Raw genomic sequence first — 19346 nt, 5'->3', positions numbered from 1 at the left:
GAGATTGCTGACATAAATGTGCTTAATATTACTGAAATGTGTGCTTAGAAATGGTTAAGGTGGGAAATTTCATGTCAGGTATATTTTACCACAAAAATGAAAAGCAGGAATGGCTATATTAATATCAGATAAAGTAGACATCATAGCAAGAAAATTGCTAAAGGCAAAGAGAGCCATTACAGGATTATACAAGTATCAAAGTTATATCTACTCTGAATGTGTATCAAGCAAACCACAGAGCTTCCAAATAAAACAAAAGCTGATAGTTGAAAGGAGACAAAGACTAAGCCATAGTTAGCATTGTACTTCACACACCCGACACTCAGTGACTGATGGAACTACTAGACAAAATCAGGAAGAATGGAACAACTGAACAACAGTGACCAACAGAATCTTATTTATGTAAACAGAACATTCCACTCAACAGCACAATACACACTTGTTTCATGTGTCTGCAGAACATATAATAAGATAGACTATATGCAAAACTGGCAAAGATAAAATTAGAGAAGACAAGGACCAATATCACTACATATCCTACAGTTATTAAATGGATAACACGGGAATACTGTTAATAACTGCTCATAAATTTGAAAACTTAGAATAAATGGATCAATTCCTTGAAAAACCACAAATTACTATAACCCCCCCCACCAAGTTGTATAGGCAATATAATTAATCTTATAACTGATGAAGAGATTGACTTTTAGTTTAAGAAAGTCCTGAAGAAAAAGTATCCAGGCCCATGTGATTTCACTGGAAAATTCTACCAAACATTTAAAGAGCCAATTTATAATCTCTATCACAAAATCCAAGAGGATGGGGCATTTTATATCTCATTTTATGATGCCAGTATGACCTGATAACAAAACCACAGAGTAGAAGAATAAACTGGAAAGAATCATCCTACTTGGTATGAAGGCTTTCTATGTAGCCACCAGCATGAAGACACCTGTAGTGTTCGCTGAGAGATGGACACAGGTCAACGCAACAGAATAAAGAACCCAGAAATAGACCTAAACCAATATGCCCAACTATTTTTGATAAAGGTGCAAAAGCACTTCAGTGGAGGAAGAATAACTATTGGCCTTTTTAACAAGTGGTCCTGGAATAATTAGATCTCCATAGTAAAACAACTAAACTTTGGCCTAAATTACATACCTTATACAAAAACGCAGTTAAAATGGATCATAGGTCAAAATGTAAAGCTGTAACATTTTAGAGGAGATGTTCGGCACTGAAGGTCAGGTGAAAAGTTCTTAGACCCGACACCAGAAGCGTGATCCATAAAATGACCCTCATCAGAATGAACAACTTCTGCTCTCTGAATGAGCCTATAAGGATGACCAAAGGCAAGCTACAGAATTAAAAAAAGAATGGAAAAAGAGCTACAGGTGCGGCTCTGATCAACAGGTAGGATGGACCTGTATGATTCCTTTATTTCTTTTTTATTTCTGGGGTTGTCCTATCATTGTTGAAAATGACATAGTGAGAAACTAAACTGAGGAACTCCCGTAGAAAAGGGTACAAGAAGTAGAGAAGGAGATGCAATGGCTTAAATAGGAAAAGGCCAACACAACAAGAACTCAAACGTTAGAGAAAATTCTTCCGGAACTGGAAAAAGTAAGTGTGCATTTGATTTCAGTGCTAATGGCCAAAGCCACGTAGCCCTAAGAGCAGCCTGTATGGGCTAGAGATACTAGAGCTTTGCCAGTCAGAAAAACACAAACGATATTATTGAAGAGAAACTGTTTGAGGCTCTATAAGACTTGACCATGAGAAAGCAGACAGACGTGCGACTCTCGCTGATGTGGGTCAATGGACAAGGGTGTTAAGTGCCTTTGGACAATTGATTTCTCTTGACCTTTGTTTTCACTTTCCAAGGGCAAGGATTCAGAGGATTTTAATATAAAGAAGTCCACAAGGTTGCTAAAAAATTCATCATAGCTGCATTTTCCATCAGGTGTTCCCTCCAGACATGCATATACTGGCCTGGGCTTCGGTCGAACCCAGTTTCAGTACTAGGTTCAGCTGTCTTGAGAAGGCTTACTGCTATTTTTTCCTTTATGCTGATTTAGATACTATAACCATGAATTATGTGGCTCAGAGGTATGTTGGCACATATGATTTCAGAAACTTGTGTAAAATGGCTGTAGCCAGTGGAATGATTAATTTTCAGAGGGCTTTTCTGTCTGCTCAAGTACAGCCAATAGGTCAGATCCTGGGTGAGGAGAGACAGAATTAAACTGCAAGAACCTTTCTAGTTATTTCAGTTTGCAGTGATTGGCCAGAGATTCCTTTATCATTAAGCCTGTTGTATGATGGTTATCTTCTTTCTGATTGGCCGAGGAATGGAGAAGCTAGAGATTATTGACGAGCTGCTGAACAGAGATGAAAAATCCCCAGAAACCTCAATACAGTATGGATGTAGAATTTTCTCTAGTCTTATAGGACTTTAAGTTTGAAAATATCAAGTGGATCTATGAGTGGGAGGGTCAGGAGTTCAATGTCACCCACCTTTAACGGTATAGGCTAAAAGTGCAGTTAAGATTCACATGTTATATTCTGCAAGGACTGGACTCTGTTGCAGTACCCCAAAGGATATTGGCAGGACCAAAGATGGACGGAGTTGATAGAATGGAGAAATATTAAGCCCCCTGTCATAAAGCAGACCTGTGCTTTTGTAGTAGGAATGAGAACGCACACACAACAAGTCCCTAATAAATCATCATAAATGTCAAGGGTAGGAACCCCAATCCAGTATTTTATAATTAGGGGATGCATTGAGCACCCATATTTATTTCATTGGGGAAAAAACCCCCCAAACCAAAAAGGTTTTATTTAACTATAAACAACTTGCCAGAATCTGGGAGGCAATAACCAGCTAGTGGTAGGTGGGTAGAAAGGAAATATAAACAAATATTTAATATAGAAAGGAAATATAAACAAAATATTTACTGTAAGAAGTCCCAGAAATTCAGATGATCAGCTCTTAGAAAGAAGTCATAAAGTCCTATTAAAGAAGTTCTCGTTGCTTAAATAAGAGTTTGAGGATTTTCTTATCAGTGTCCAAAACGATAGAAGTAGAGGAAGCAAAAAACAGTTGTAAAATGGAGATATATTTATGTACACCTGGAAACAGTGCCTTGTGTTCAAATTCATTAAAGCTTGATCATGCAAGTGTCAAGAAAGAAAATGGGCTACAGACATGAATAGAAATTTCAACGAAGAAGATATACAGATGACAAATGAACACATAAGATGTTCAACATTAACCATCAGTGAAATGCAAATGAAAACTTCAATGAGGTATCACTATACAGGCACCAGAATGACTTAAATTTTTTTTGTTTAATGGTAACACCAAATGCTGGTGGGAATGCAGAGAAAGTATCATTCAGAGATTGCTGGTGGGAATATAAAATGGTATAGCCATTCTGGGGGAAAAAATGTATGGTAGTTTCTTACAAAACTAAGCTTGCCGTTAACACATGAGCCAGCAGTTGCTCTTGGACATTCATCCCTGAGAAATGAAAACTTTAAGTTCACAGAAAAACCTATCCAGGAATGATTGTATCAGCTTTATTTGTAATTCCAGAAATCAAAACCAAAATGTCCTTCGATAAATGAATGGTTTAACAAACTGTGGTACATTCACACTATGCAATATTACTCAGCAATGGAGGAAAAAAGATGTTGATACATACAACAACTTGAATGGCTCTCAAGGGATTTATGCTGAATGTAAAAGCCGATCACAAAAAGTTACATACTGAATGATTCTATTTATGTAACATTCTCGTAATGACAAAATTATGGAGATGAGCAAATTACTGGCTTCCAGGGGTGAGGGAGGACGTGGCTGTGATGAATGAATAGCAAGAGGAATCCTTATGATGGAATTTTTCTGTGTCTTGACTACAGTGGAGTCCCAGGAAACTATACAGGTGATAAAGTGGCACAGAACTAAACACACACACACACACACACACACACACACACACGCAAACTAGTGCATGTGTAACTGGTGAACTCTGAATAAGGTAACTCTATCATATCAATCTTACCTTCCTGATTTTGATATTCTTTAGACATGCAAGATGTTACCTTTGGAGCGGGGATAAGGTTAAGGGTATAAGGCATCTTTCTATTTCTTACAACTGCATGTAAATTTATAATCTCAAAATTAAAAAAAAAGTAACTGTGGAGCATCCTTTAAATGCTACTAAATTCTCAACAAAGCAATCATAACCTAAAAATGTAATATTGATGTACACAAGAACATTGATGGTTCTCACGTAAATTATACTGAGTGAAAAAAGTTGGATTAAAAATGAGTAAGGTTTACATTTTGTAGCATTTTATATTAATGGAATGAGTACAATCCATAGAGCTAGCAAGCAAATCAGTAGTTATCTGAGGATGGGGGTACAGGGAGGGATAGGAGGGAGCAACTACCGAGGGGCAGGAGGAAACTTGGGGGGATGCATGTGTTCTCTCATGATCCTGGTGATGGTTTAACAGTGTATACATAGGGTCAACCTCCTCAAGCTGTCACTTTAAGCACGTGCAATTATACGTCAATTATACTTCAATAAACTCATTTACGGTGATCATGTCTTCAGAAAAGAACAACTGTGAGAGAATAAATAAAAGACAGTCTCCCCTCCAAGTGTTTAGAATTCTCTGTAGACAGTGCCCTCCTTTATTGCCTGCCCTGAAGGCAGACTGTTCCCACCGCCCTGCCCTTGGAAGGTCACTGCGCCACACTGTTTCTTAAGAAAGTGGGCTCATCAGTGTTGGGTTTGTGGCTTCCAATCACCATTATTTTCATCTTTAGGGTGCTTTTAGTCACTTTTATTAGGGTAAGATTTTTGGCCCTCCTGAGGACTTTTAGTTGTTGACATTATAGGGTAAAATGTAACAAACACCACAGTGAGGTCAGCGGCCTGGAAGTTCTTTCCTTGTTCAGCTTTGGGGATGGCCCTGCCACCCACACACCTCACCCCATATAGGGTCTTGCAATCTACACTTTGACGTCATTCCCGCCCCCGCCCCCCACCTCACAAAGGCAGAAACACCAGGCCCTTTTTCATCTTGCCCATTACGTCAAGTGTTAAGGAGGAAATTTGTCTTCAGTGCTCAGTCCTGACCCAGTCTTTATTCCCACGATCAGGTTAACTGTGATCCTGCCAGACCGGCCCCCAACCCGACACTACCCCATGTTTCTTCCTTTTTGCACTACTGTCTCTCCCCTTCCCTCCCTGATCCCACCATGAGAGAACTCCTAGAAACACAAGTTTCCACAACAGGTTGGCTTTATTTTAGGTACCATCAAGTGTACCCTGGTGCTGTAAAAATCAACGTCTACATGATTAGCCATTTCTCAGCCACCGGACCTCTGGAGACTTAGCAGATATTACCGAAGTCTCTGGCCTCACTCTGGAGTTACTCGCTGCCCTGGTCATCATTTGATGTGGTGGACTTCTCCACCTTCTCTTGGGCTTGCTGTGGCTCATTTTGCTTCAGCGTCTCGTTCAGTCTGTGGTAGTGACCGAAGAGTGGTGTTCTAGCTTTTTTAGGCTTTCTTACAGGGTTGGTAGTTTTTTCTGAGACTTTTTTACTCAAACTCCTGTGAAGGGGTCTTTTCACCTTCAGGGTTGTCTTCAGTACCTGGAACAACAACAGAGTGAGGCCAAAAGGGCATTGACTTAGGGGAAAAGGAGGGGGTATTGATAGAAAAGGGGGCATCATGAGAAGATGTCTGGGCTGAGGAAGGAGTTTGTGCCAGGTGAGCAAAGGTTAAGATTCTTGGGAGAGGGGGAAATCAATGAAGAAAAGAGCAGCTTGGGTGGGGTCGTCTTACCTTGCCACCACCTCTGGACCTGGGTTTATAGGGAGTCTTCATCTTCTTCCTCTCTTCGGAACTTGAGGTTGGTTGCTCCATATCCTGATTGGGCTGTGGTAGTTTCCTGGTTACTGTGGACATATTGACTTCCCAGTGGTCTACCCCAGGCCTCCTAACTATTCTACTGCTTTTAACTCTTCCCAGGACAATGAGCACCATCCCTTCAGCTTTGATTGGTCAGCTAGGCTCTCCCCCAGCCAATGGTGGCTAAGGTGGGGCTCAGACATCACAAAGCACTACTTATGACACTACTCTGTGTTGGGGAGGTTGCTAGGGAGGCCAAAATGTGGCTCTGACATTTCAAAGTACCATTCCTGACACATCTGGGTGGGAGGGGAAATGATAAGGAGGCAAAAATGGTTTGGTTAGAGAAAGGGGGCTTTTCTTTAACATCATCCAAAGAGTTTTCCAAACAACTACCACTGTTCCTCATATCCCCATGTTCAATTGCAGTAGTGCACATGGTAGAGAAAGAACCTTTCCTGCAATCTGTTCTCTAAGGCCACCCCTACTCAGTGGTTTATTTTGTTGTGTCCCACCCTTAGTTATTAGCTAGTGTTTGGGATTTTTTACCTAAAATCCCTCCAAAAGCAATATGGCTGAATTTAAATATCAGTGGAAACACGACTTATCTTACAAACTAACAAAAAGCTCCCATGAATAAGCTCTCTACCTAGAGCATTTGGCATTAAAGGCTGCTAACTTGATTAGATTATTTTCTGCCAGCTCTGCGACTTTACAGGCAGGGATTAGAATTAACTGCCCACCCATGAAGGTTGCTTTTATCTTCTATTCTATTTTTGGACTCTGACCATGGTATTGTCATTGAGTTTTGCAAGGTTCTTTCTCTTTTATTTATATTTTATCTTTATATTTTATCTGTTTTTCTTCTTCCTAGATCCCAACACTCATTTCCTTCCCACCGTTAGGCTTCTACTCTGATGTTTGAATTATATCCTTGTGTATGTTTGTTCTCTTGTGAAATATGTGGCCTTGTTAATTATGTGGTGTTTGAATGCATAGTATTGTGCCACAGATCTTCTTTCTTAACTTATGCACTCAACACTATGCTTTTAAGTTCGACTTATATGGCTATATGTATCTTCAGTCCACTGCTTCTAATGTTGCATCACATTCCATTAGTATTCATGCACCAAGTTTTGCTTGTCCATTATTTCCCCTTCTGAGGAGCACCTGTGTTGGCTCTCCACTCCAGTCCTACAAACAATGCTGCAATGAACACCCTCAGTCATGTTCCCTTACGGACTTCTGCATATATTTCTCTGGGATATACACTCAAGAATAGAATTTCCAGGTCCTAGATACACATAATTCTTTGGGTTTTTTTTAAAGATTTTATTTATTTGAGAGAGAGAGCACAAGCAGGAGGAGGGACAGAGGAAGAGAGAGATATATACGTAATTTTTAGTCCATTTGGGCTACTATAACAGAATACTATAGACTGGCTGGCTTAAACAAGAAACATTTATTTCTCACAGTTTTGGAAGCTGAAAGTCCAAGATTAAGATGTCAGTATGGTTGGGTTCTTGATGAAGACCCTCTTTTTATGTCCTTACATGGCCTTCCTTGATGTGTGAGAGAGAGCTATCTCCTCTCTTTTTTTTTTAAATAGGGCATTAATTACATTATTAGGCCCCACTCTCATGACCTATTCTAACCCTAATAACCTCCCAAAAGCCCCACCACCAAATACAATCACATTGGGGATTAGAGCTTCAACATATGAATTTTAGAGGGACACAGACATTCAGTATATAAGCAATAATTTTGCTAATTATTGCCAGATTGTTTTCCAACATGTACCAATCTAGCTTCCCAATAGAATTATGACTTGTTTTCCTACACACTCACTAATGCTTGGTATGGGAAGGCACCTTCTGATATGGCTCCCAATGACTCCAGCCTTCTGATGTTCACACTTTTGTGTAATCCACTACCCTTGAGCGTAGGATATATCTAGTGACTTGCTTCTAATGAATAGAATCCATAGAAACCAGCAAAAGTAGTGGGATGTTATTAATTATTAACATAATGAGGTTCCCTCTTACTATAACTCTTTTTTGCTGACAATCTCTCTTACCCTCTCATTTTCTCATTCTGATGAAAGCTTTTGTGAGATGATCAGTGTAAAGGCTCACATCTCAAGGAACACCTCCTGAGGAACTGAGCCCTCTGTGTACAAACCACAAGGAACTGAATCCTATCAACAACCAGATTAGGGGACTGGGAAGTTGGTCCTTTCCAAATGAGACTTGAGATGATGTAGCCTTGTAAGAGATCAAGGGCCAGAGGCCCCAGCTAAGCTACACGCAGGTTCTTGACCCATAGAAACTCTGAGATAATAGAGTTTGGTGTTTTAAGCCACTACATTTTGGGGTAATTTTTTTATACAGCGAATGATAACTAATACTTAGTATTATCCAACTTTTAATTTTTAAAGAAATTTGATTGATAACACAATCTCCTTTTACTTCTGTGATTATTAGTTATGAAGCAATTCAGATTTTCTGTTTTTAAAATTGTTTTTTGGTTATTAATATTTCTCATTATTGGATTTCTTGTCTTTTTTCATGTTGATTCCATCATTACTTTGTAGTTTTTGGATATTAATTCCTTGTTTGTGAAATTTGTCTTTGATATACTTTGAACATAAATCCTTCATGTGTATCCGATTTTGTTATACCATCTGATATGTGGTGATATCTTTATCATATACCTTTTATTTTTAGGGGGTATTCATCGATCATGGCCTCCAGTACTAGGTTGAATGTAGAGGCAATATCAGATATTTATAATCTGAAGGTCATGTGCCTAATGTGTTAACAGTAATTAGGAGATGTTTTGTTTTTGCTATGGAGACTTAATCCTGTTAAAGAAGTTTCTAACTGTTCTCAGTTTTTGGGAGAAGCTTTTTAAAAAACCGTAAGAGACTCTTAACTCTAGGAAACAAACTGAGGGTTGCTGAAGGGGAGGGGGGTGGGGGGATGGAGTAATTGAGTGATGGGATTTAAGGAGGGCACTTGATGTAATAAGCACTGGGTGTTACATGCAACTGATGAACTACTAAATTCTACTTCTGAAACTAATAATACAGTATATGTTAACTAAATTGAATTTATTTTTAAATATTTTATCATTTGACAAGGCGGGGGGAAGTGAGCACAAGCAGGGGGAGCAGCAGAGGGAGAGGGAGAAGCAGGCTCTCTGCTGAGCAGGGGGCCCAATAAGGGACTCAATCCCAGGACCCTGGGATCATGACCAGAGCCAAAGGGAGACACTTAACTGACTGAACCACCCAGGCACCCTGGCTAAATTGAATTTAATTAAAAATTAAAATAATCATGTATCTGAAAAGATGTTCATCATCACTTACAATAACAGAAATGCAAATCAAGACTACAATGCGATAGCCCCTCACACCTGTAGGAATGGCTAAAATCAACAAGAAACAACAGGTTTTGGCGAAGATGTAGAGAAAAAGGAACCCTCATACACTATTGGTGGGAATACAAACTGGTGCGGTCATTTTGGAAAACCATATGGAGGTTCCTCAAAAAGTTAAAAATAGAACTATCATATGATCCAGCAGTCACACTACTGGGTATTTATCTAAAGAATACACAAAAACAGTAATTCAAAGAGATACATGCCCCCCTGTGTTTATGGTAACATTATTTACAATAGCCAAATAATGGAAGCAGCTCAAGTGCCCATCGATGGATGAATAGATAAAGAAGATGTGATATATGTATACAATGAAATATTATTGAGTCATAAAAAAGAATGAAATCTTGCCATTTGCAGTGACAGGGATGGAGCTTGAGAGTATAATGCTAAGCGAAATAAGTTAGAGAAAGACAAATACCATATGATTACACTCACATGGAATTTAAGAAACAAAACAAAGGAGAAAAGGGGAAAAAAGAGAGAGGCAAGCCAAGAAACAGACTTGTAACTATAGAGAACAAACCGATGATTACCGGAGGGGAGGTGGGAGAGGGGTTGGGTGAAATAGATGAAGGGGATTAAGAGTACACTTATCATCATGAGCATTGAGTAATATATAGAATTGTTGAATCACTATAGTGTACACCTGAAACTTTACTGTGTTGCAATTTTATTTTAGATAGCAACACGACCAGCCAAAAGATTATATTTCTCATTCTCCTTTCCAGGTAGCTATTGTCATGTGATAGTCTGGTCAATGAGATAGAAGTAAGTCATTGGGTAGGGTTTGTTTGTTTCTTTCTTTCTTTTTCTATTTTTTTTAAATTTGTATTTATTCATTTTATTATGTTCAGTTAGCCAGCATATAGTACGTCATTAGTTTTTGATGTAGTGTTCAACAATTCATTAGTTGTGCGTAACACCCAGTGCTCATCCCAACACATGCCCTCCTTAATACCCATCACTGGGCTACCCCATTCCCCCACCCCCCTCTGTTCTGTAACCCTCAGTTTGTTTCCTGGAGTCCATAGTGTCTCATGGTTCGTCTTCTTCTCTGATTTCTTCCCATTCAGTTTTCCGACCCTTTCCCTGTGGTCCGAATTGTCCTTTAAATTTCATTTCATGATCTGTTTTTTCTCAGTTTTGAAAGCAAAGTTATGCTAGTCTTATAAAATGGTAAGGTTTCTCTCATTTTCAATTTTCTGATATGTATGTCTGAGAGAATTGCCTGTTCCTTGAACATTTTGTTAAATTTATAAAGCCATCTAGATCTAGGGCTCTACTGTATGTGGGACAGCGGCTGCGGAGAGTCTGATTACCATTGCTATTTAATACTTATGAGCATTTGAATTTGTGACAGGGACTAATTAATAATACCAATTTCTTCCCTTTCAGAATTTAGAACCTATTGGTAGATACATACGTGTCAGAGATCCAGATAAAGGGGACCGTGAGTTGTGACTTTAGATCGCTAGCCAAGTGGACTTGCTAATAGTTCACCCTTGAATTCACCAGATCCCTTTCACATGGCAGATCAGAATTCACCTTTCAGCTGGAGGGGCTGATCCTGTGAAAAGAGAGTGGATGAGAAGAGGCTAAGTGAAGCATGCCCCACTGCTTCTTAAAAATTTACCAGCTAAATCCCTGCCTCTTCCTGAGGAAAAGTGAGTGAAGTGGTGAAGAGAGGCTAAACGTGTTAAAAATTACACCAGAACAAATAAGAGTCTCCCAAATAATTGGCCTTACAGGTTTCTTCTGTAAAATGTAGCCATTTATACTGTTTCCCCCAACAATATGTTCATGTCTTCCTGAGCTTCCAGTTTATTGGCAAGTACTTACTCATACTATTTCATTCCTTTTTAAGATGCTATAGTATTTTTCCTTGTTCATATTTTGAGTCTTAGTTTTTTTCCTTCATGTCTCATTTGTGGTTTATCTTATTGATCTTTTTAAGTAATCATTTCTTGATGTTGTAATTATTCTTTTGGTCTATATTTTTTTGTCTTTCTATTTCCTCCCTTCTGGTTTCTTTTGCATTTACTCTGTTGCCCTTTCTTCCAGCTCGTTGAGCTGGACACATAGCTTGTCTGTCCTCAATATTTTTTGATTTCTGATAAAAGGATTTAAAGCAGAGAATTTCTCACAACATTCTATGTTAGCTTTATGTCACAAATCTTCTAGTGCTAAGTAGTATTAGGAATATCTCACAATTTTTTGGGGCGCCTGGGTGGCACAGCGGTTAAGCGTCTGCCTTCGGCTCAGGGCGTGATCCCGGCGTTACGGGATTGAGCCCCACATCAGGCTCCTCCGCTATGAGCCTGCTTCTTCCTCTCCCACTCCCCCTGCTTGTGTTCCCTCTCTCGCTGGCTGTCTCTATCCTGTCGAATAAATAAATAAAATCTTTAAAAAAAAAAAAGGAATATCTCACAATTTTTAAAATTATTTCCTCTTTAATCCAATCATTTAGTATGATTTTAGTTTCTAAACATATCAGATTTTTAAGCCATCCTTTAAAAAATCTATTTCTAATTTTATTATAGTCAAAGGACATAGTGTATAGGATAATGATTCATTAAAGTTTTTTAAAGCTTCCTTTGTGAACTTGTATGTTGTCAATTTTTGAGACGATTCCTTGATTGCTTGAAAATAATGTGTATTATCTATTTGTTGAGGGTAAGTTTTCTATATATTAGTTTGTGCTTATTGATTCTTTATTTAATTAGCCAACATAGAGTACATCATTAGTTTCAGATGTGTTCAGTAATTCATCAGTTGTATATACACTGCTCATCACATCACGTGCCCTCCTTAATGCCCATCACCCAATCACCCCATCCCCCTACCCACCTCCCCTCCAGCAAGCCTCAGTTTGTTTCCTAGAGTTAAGAGCCCTTCATGGTTTGTCTCCCTCTCTGATTACTTCCCATTCAGTTTTCCCTCCCTTCCCCTATGATCCTCTGTGCTGCTTCTTAAACTCCACTCATGAGTGAAATCATGTGATAACGGTCTTTCTCTGATTGACTTATTTCACTCAGCATAATACCCTCTAGTTCCATACACATTGATGTAAATGGTAAGTATTCATCCTTTCTGATGGCTGAGTAATAATCCATGGTATATACAAATACCACATCTTTATCCCTTCACCTGTTGGTGGACATCTGGGCTCTTTCCATAGTTTGGCTATTGTGGACATTGCTGCTATAAACATTGTGTTTATTGATTCTATTATTCGTATCCTCTTTCTCTGCTTTTTTTTTTTTTTTGGCCCTTTCTCTTTTGATTTCTAATTGCCTAGCATAACTATTTCCATACCTTCATTTTCATCCACCAGACTTCTGATGGGGGCCTCACTTTGTCAGAATTCAGCACCTTACCCGCTGATTATCTAGTGGGACAGATGCCTGAGCCTAAAGACTTTGCCATATCTCCATCTGATGGTCCTAGGAAGAACCTTCTCTGCAAAGCCCTAGACCATCTACAAGCATTACAAAAGGATGTAGGTCTCTGGACCCCTAGTAAATGTAGAAGTCCCCCTACATTTGTACTTTTGGGGAGTGGAAATGAAACACTTGAGACTTCCCCTAGCTGAGAAATTTTTAATCACAATTCCTTTAGATCTTTCACATCTTTACCTTTATTATTATAATGGGAGCTTTTAGTGAACAGAAAGTGCATGCCTTTGCTCTCTATTCAAGCAGTGGACATATAATAGGAGCTCAGTAAATGCTTGAATGAGTTAACGAATGACCACATAGATGCGTAAATGTACAGGCAGCTTATAGGCAGTGGTACTACCATCACTCTGAAGCAACTAAATGTCAACTTTCACTTAGTCATCTGTAATTATTGAGAATTTTCTTCTCATTTTGTTTAAACATTTATTTAATTAACAGCAATACTCACATATTTATACATGTCAATAAGCCATTGGAGTTCTTTAAAGTGCTAATCATGTCTTTTCCTTTGGCATTTTTGTCCTTAATTTCTTAAATTCCTCTTTAACTGTATAAAGTTCATACTATATTATGTAAAACTGCCTTTTGTCTGTGAAATGTATCTGTCTTATTGCCTGGTTTCTCATTTGTCTTTTGAGAAATGTGTTCATCATCTTTTGACATATAAAAATCTTTAATTTTTATCTAGTCAACTATATTTGTCTTTTTCTTTATGGCTTATGATATGATTTTTAAAATATCATATTGTTGGGAGCAAGTATCGATGATTTGGACACATGGAGGCCTATTGTACTGTTTTATAAAACTTTTAGCAATCCCTTCTGGTACTTCCAATATCTTTGAAGCACTTTTTGACTTATGTGCATAAGTCTCATGTCTTTTCACAAATTTTAATGTTTGTTATTGTCTGTCTTTCACGTTAAAAATAGGTAGGTGACATTTCTACAACCACACCAGTGCATAGCTAATTCAGCATGCCATACTTTCCTGCTGCAGCCTCAGAATCAGACACAACATTCTAGCCAGTCCCTGTGAATGGACAAGCATTGACTAATGTGTGTGCGTGTGTGTGTGTGTGTGTATGTGTATACCTGTCTGTTGTTCTCATGCTAGATCAGTAGTCAGTAAATGATGGCCTGTGGGCCAAATTCAGCTTGGCTGCCTGATTAGGCAAAAACAAGCAAAATGAAAAACGATATACACATTCATGTATCTATTTTCTATGGCTAATTTCATGCTACACGGGCAGAGTTGAGTAGTTGCGATAAAGACCATATGGTACACAAAGCCAAAATTATTTACTATCTAGTTCTTTAACAGAAAAAATATTGCCCACTCATGAGCTTTTGAGGGCAGGGTTTAGGTTTCATTTATCTGTGTATTCCTGCAGGTCACAGCATATAGTTAACCCTTATTTTTTTTAAAAGATTTTATTTATTTATTTGACAGAGAGAGACAGCCAGTGAGAGAGGGAACACAAGTAGGGGGAGTGGGAGAGGAAGAAGCAGGCTCCTAGTGGAGAAGCCTGATGTGGGGCTCGATCCCAGAACACTGGGATCACGCCCTGAGCCGAAGGCAGACGCTTAACGACTGAGCCACCCAGGCGCCCCGATAGTTAACCCTTAATATAATTAGAGGCAATAAGTAAGTTGAAAATTAGTAAAATAAAATAAAACATTTCCAGTGAGGTTCTCACTGTTGAGCACTATATAATAACTATACCATGCTCTCAAATAACATCTCTAGTCAAACATCTGTAGTATTATTACTGTACTTTCCCTTCAGGCATCATTCTGGTTTCTCAAAGGAAGAACATTTCTTTTTTTTTTTTTTTTAAGATTTTTTATTTATTTATTTGACACAGAGAGATGGCCAGCGAGAGAGGGAACACAAGCAGGGGGAGTGGGAGAGGAAGAAGCAGGCTCCCAGCAGAGGAGCCTGATGTGGGGCTCGATCCCAGAACGCTGGGATCACGCCCCGAGCCGAAGGCAGACGCCTAACGACTGCGCTACCCAGGCGCCCCAGAACATTTCTTAAAATAGAGATGGGGACAAAGGGTAGAATTCTATCACTCTTGAGGCTAGGTTTCCTGTCCCGACCGTGACTTTGGGCCGTGAAGTTGAAAGTTCATTTAGGTTGTCTTTGTGCTTTATTTTTAGGAAGGTCAGTTACTTACTTTCACAGTAAGTAAGACTTCTCAGTGTCAGTTCCATCTGTATTATAACAGTAAAATGGATTCTAAATGCAAATTCATAGGAAGCGAGATAAACCACAGAAAGTTTGTGTAGAGGAGTTACCATCACTGCTTCACAGATGAACTACAAAGATCTTGCTATACTTCTGTGTGTGCTGCTTAAAATGTTTTCCTAATATTTCCTACCAATAATCTGTGTCAAATAATGCTGTTTTATAGTTTTTTTCCCAATCCTCATTCAAAGCTAAGCACATAGTAGGTATTCAATAAATATTTGCATATAGAAAACTGTGACATGAGTTACTCCCCAGAGATTTTAAGATAAAGTAACCTGATAAAATAATGTGTTCTGAAAACCAGTATGAAATGGGATGCTACAAAGAAGGAATATTTAGAAATATTGAGGTTACCTAACCCAATATTTGCAATTAGGTCTTTCTGGAACTTGAGCTAACTTTTCAGATCCCCTAAGAGTTTCTAATAGTGAAATACTAATAAGTGAAATATCCTTTTTGCAGATAGTGCCAAGAAATAGAGTCAATATGCAACTGTCAGAAATGACATGATGGAATGATTAATATTTCTTATTACTGGTGAAAAAATATGTGGTCTCTCCCTGGTAAAGCAATTTTAGGATATGAGATATTTGTCTTACTAAATATAAACCTAAGCCTGACAAAAATAATTTTAAATAATATATTTTAAAAAAATCAATGAAAACATTTTCCTCTACAGTCAATAATGTTGTACTTTCATATTTTACTTTCTTATTGCTTGTATCGCAATTAAATCCTCTTCAGGTTGTGTTGCTGGGCTAGATTGTCCGAGCTTTGCCCCTCAATTGTAAACAACCGTGAACTCTGCTTTATTATGCTTTGTAATAGGGACCAAGTGAGATTTATAGAATATAGTTATTAATTTTATATTTCTTCAGGTCATCTATTCTGGTTCTCCTTTTTTTTTTTGCAATTTTGTATGTGAAAATTGTTATTGTATAATTCTGGAGAAATCCTCCATTAGACTGTATTTTCCAAACTTCTTAGTTCACAGTAATCTTTTATTTTAAATCTCTTTTATATGTGTTCTAGATGTTGGTATTTTACCTTCTCGCTTGAATTCTTCTTTCTTGATGACAATCATTAAACTGTGTGCATGTATATATGTGTTGTATATTATTATTGATATATTATATATGTGGTTCATATATTATATATTACATATTATATATATTATATACACACACACACATATATGTATATAACATACCACTGTGATTTAGGGGCCAGCAAAGCACTGTCCATGTGGGGTCGTATGTAGATCACAGCTGTTTATTTTTACAAATACAATTTTATTGGAACATAGCCATACCCGTTCATTTATATAGTGTCTGTGGTGGCTTTTGTGCTAAAACAACAGAGAGCTATATAGTCTGGAAAGCCTAAAATATTTACTACCTGACTTTTACAGAAAATGTTTACTGACCCACTATTTTATTTTATTTTTTTTAAAGATTTTATTTATTTATTCGACAGAGATAGAGAGAGCCAGCGAGAGAGGGAACACAAGCAGGGGGAGTGGGAGAGGAAGAAGCAGGCTCATAGCGGAGGAGCCTGATGTGGGGCTCGATCCCACAACGCCGGGATCACGCCCTGAGCCGAAGGCAGATGCTTAACCGCTGTGCCACCCAGGCACCCCTGACCCACTATTTTAAAGATCAGACACTGAATCTCGGTAATCTCCGTTCAGTAATCTGCCCAGGTTCACGCTACTATGTAAGCGACAGAGTTGAGATTTAGATGCAGTCGCCCAGATTCTAGAGCTCCTGCTTATAACATATATCATAATAGCTCATTATCTGGTAGAACTCTTATTACTCTCCTACCCTTACCACTGGTCGGTTTTTTTCTTTCCCAAAATAGCGAGCATTTCATTTTATTTTCACTTCTTATAAGTCAAGTCTTGAGTCAGTGCAACTGATATTTGCCTACTTGGGTAATTTTTAGTTAGCTGCTACATGAAGGCTTAACCCAAACCTCCTAGGTTCGCCGTAAAAAAGGACGCTGTTAAGGGGATTGGCAATAGCAAGAACCAAAGTATATGATGGATCTGTCATACGTGCATTTCTAAAGTATGGCATTAGCTAGAGTTTTGATGAAGTGCACAATGGAAAAAAATGAATACACAAAATGCTGTTAGATAAATATGAATCTTACAGTGAAAAACCAAGATGCCATTTTGCAAAAAAAATAATTCTCCCTACAACATTGCTTGTGGTATCCAGAGGTTAATTTTAAAATCTGCGGCCTATATCATAGACCTACATATCAGTCCAGTGATACATACCTCTTGGTATGGATGTCCACGGGGGCGATAAGGGAGTAAACCAGGTGCATAGCATGTGCATGGTGTGTTCCAATGTTTATAGGAAAATAAACTAACCCATAGCAGGCCTTATAGTGAAATCTTTCCTTCTCTCTACACGCCCTTCTTTCCTCTCTCCCTATCTCTCACTCCACAGCCCCCAAACAGCATTTCTTTGCACATGAGGAATGTATTTGAATAAAACCCATGAAGTAGATATTGGGGGTGCAAATAGGATGTGAAAAGAAAGCTATGTAATGGGAGATTATTACATGTTGCATTATAAATCACTACTGCATTTCGATGCTTAAACTATGAAATATTTTTATCTAAAAACATAAAAATACGTTTTTATAAATCACTTTCTGTGGTCTGTTGGCAAGGCTTTGAGCCTCTACAAATCCTCAAGTTCCCCACCCATGGAAATGTAATAGTAACCTAGTCTTCTTTCTCTGATTATGGTAATGTTAAGGGCGTTTTGAAGTTTTCTTTCCCCACTGTGTTCTCTGTTTCTTCCAATATATGTTTTACTTTGTTTCTGTTAGTCTTCATTTTCTTTGCTTGAAGTTTTTGTCCGATGTCCGATAACCCTTCGTTATCTGCTCACAGTTAAGGATAAAGGAATGAAATGATGTTTGGAGGTTCTGAGTGTGTGAATCTGATTGGTTGACATTGAATTTTATCGTAAAATTATCTGAATGTTGTTTTTGTTATTAAAGAATGCCACAGACCGGTGATGGGTAGTAAGGAGGGCACGTATTGCATGGTGCACTGGGTGTTATACGCAACTAATGAATCATCGAGCTTTGCGTCAGAAACCAGGGATGTGCTGTGGTGACTAACATAATATAATAAAAAAAATTAAAAAAAAAGAATGCCACATTTTTCTATCTTTTTATCATTCTTCTTTAGTCAAATTCATTGAGAAGAATTTTCTTATCTCCTTTCTGGATGGGTAAGGATCTGGCTGGCTGCCAGAGATCTGGGAGCAACACTCAGAATTAAGGAAGGAGAGCCAGGAATTCTCAGCATTTGATGTGCACATGGTTCATGGTCATTTCACATCCCTGTTTTTTAGCACACGTACCCTCAACCGCGCTTCGTATTTCCAGAGAGTAAACCTGCAGGTATCTGCTGGAGTGGGACAGAGACCATTCCCTAGGAACACCGACTGGTTAAGGGATCTAGAAATCTGAATGTTTTTCAACAGTTTTTACCTTTTTCCTTATTTTAACATCTCCCTTTCATGCCCAATAAGTACCTGGTGCTAATATTTCCTGAATCTGTAAGGATTCTATTATATAAATCTGGTTGGTTCTCACTTTTCCTAAGTCCTGCTTGAGATTCAGCTTTCTTAGTTCTAAGCCAATTATCACTGGTTCATTTGCTTTCCAACTTCTAAAATGTTGCTGTTTTAGTCACTCCTGTTCTCTCTGTCCTTGTGGATCCTAGTGGAGTTTTCTGAGGAATTGAAATTAGATGTGTATATTCAATCTACCATCTTATTATCTTGTGCCTCTGGAGGAAAGCACCTAGGGATGTATACATTTAGGAAACCCAGAGTAGTCTTCCTGGCAGGGATTCAAATACAGAAACTACATTTAATTTGGAAGTGAGATACATCGGAATTCTTTGAGGAATTAAATCAAAATATATACACAATGAAAAAAAGAGTTTTTTTTATTGCTCCTAGATTGTCATTTAGCCTTTAATGAAATTGTGAAGGCTAAAAACATTTATTTTATATAGATTCTGTTCTTCAGATATTCAAGGAAGGAGCTTTGCTTCCAATTCATTAGGTTTATAAAATGATTAAAAAACCTTTAGTCTCCCTTCTGGCAATAGGCTTGTCACTTCAAACAATTCCAAGTGAGGCAGGTATGATGATTACTTGGTACTAATGGCACATTTTGGAATAATTTGAGATTGTTGACATTGTTGGAAACCAAGAGAAAAA

At 38.2% G+C, this 19346-nt stretch overlaps 1 protein-coding gene and 1 pseudogene across 1 annotated transcript; one reads left to right on the top strand and one right to left on the bottom strand.

Annotated features, from left to right (window-relative positions):
- The first annotated feature begins 1428 nt into the window (after positions 1 to 1428).
- On the top strand, positions 1429 to 2734 carry LOC113241862 (tRNA pseudouridine(38/39) synthase-like; annotated as a pseudogene).
- Positions 2735 to 5448: 2714 nt separating this feature from the next.
- On the bottom strand, positions 5449 to 5989 carry LOC123002291 (uncharacterized protein CXorf51A-like). The gene is made up of 2 exons (XM_044392439.1): positions 5867 to 5989; positions 5449 to 5673 (listed from the first exon to the last, which is right to left on the bottom strand). Exons 1-2 carry the CDS (start codon positions 5987 to 5989, stop codon positions 5449 to 5451), a joined length of 348 nt encoding a protein of 115 aa, XP_044248374.1.
- Between the last annotated feature and the right edge of the window lie 13357 nt (positions 5990 to 19346).

Source organism: Ursus arctos, chromosome X (genome assembly GCF_023065955.2).
Source record: "Ursus arctos isolate Adak ecotype North America chromosome X, UrsArc2.0, whole genome shotgun sequence".
Taxonomy (NCBI): Eukaryota; Metazoa; Chordata; class Mammalia; order Carnivora; family Ursidae; genus Ursus; species Ursus arctos.
This window is presented reverse-complemented; position numbering and strand designations above follow the sequence as displayed.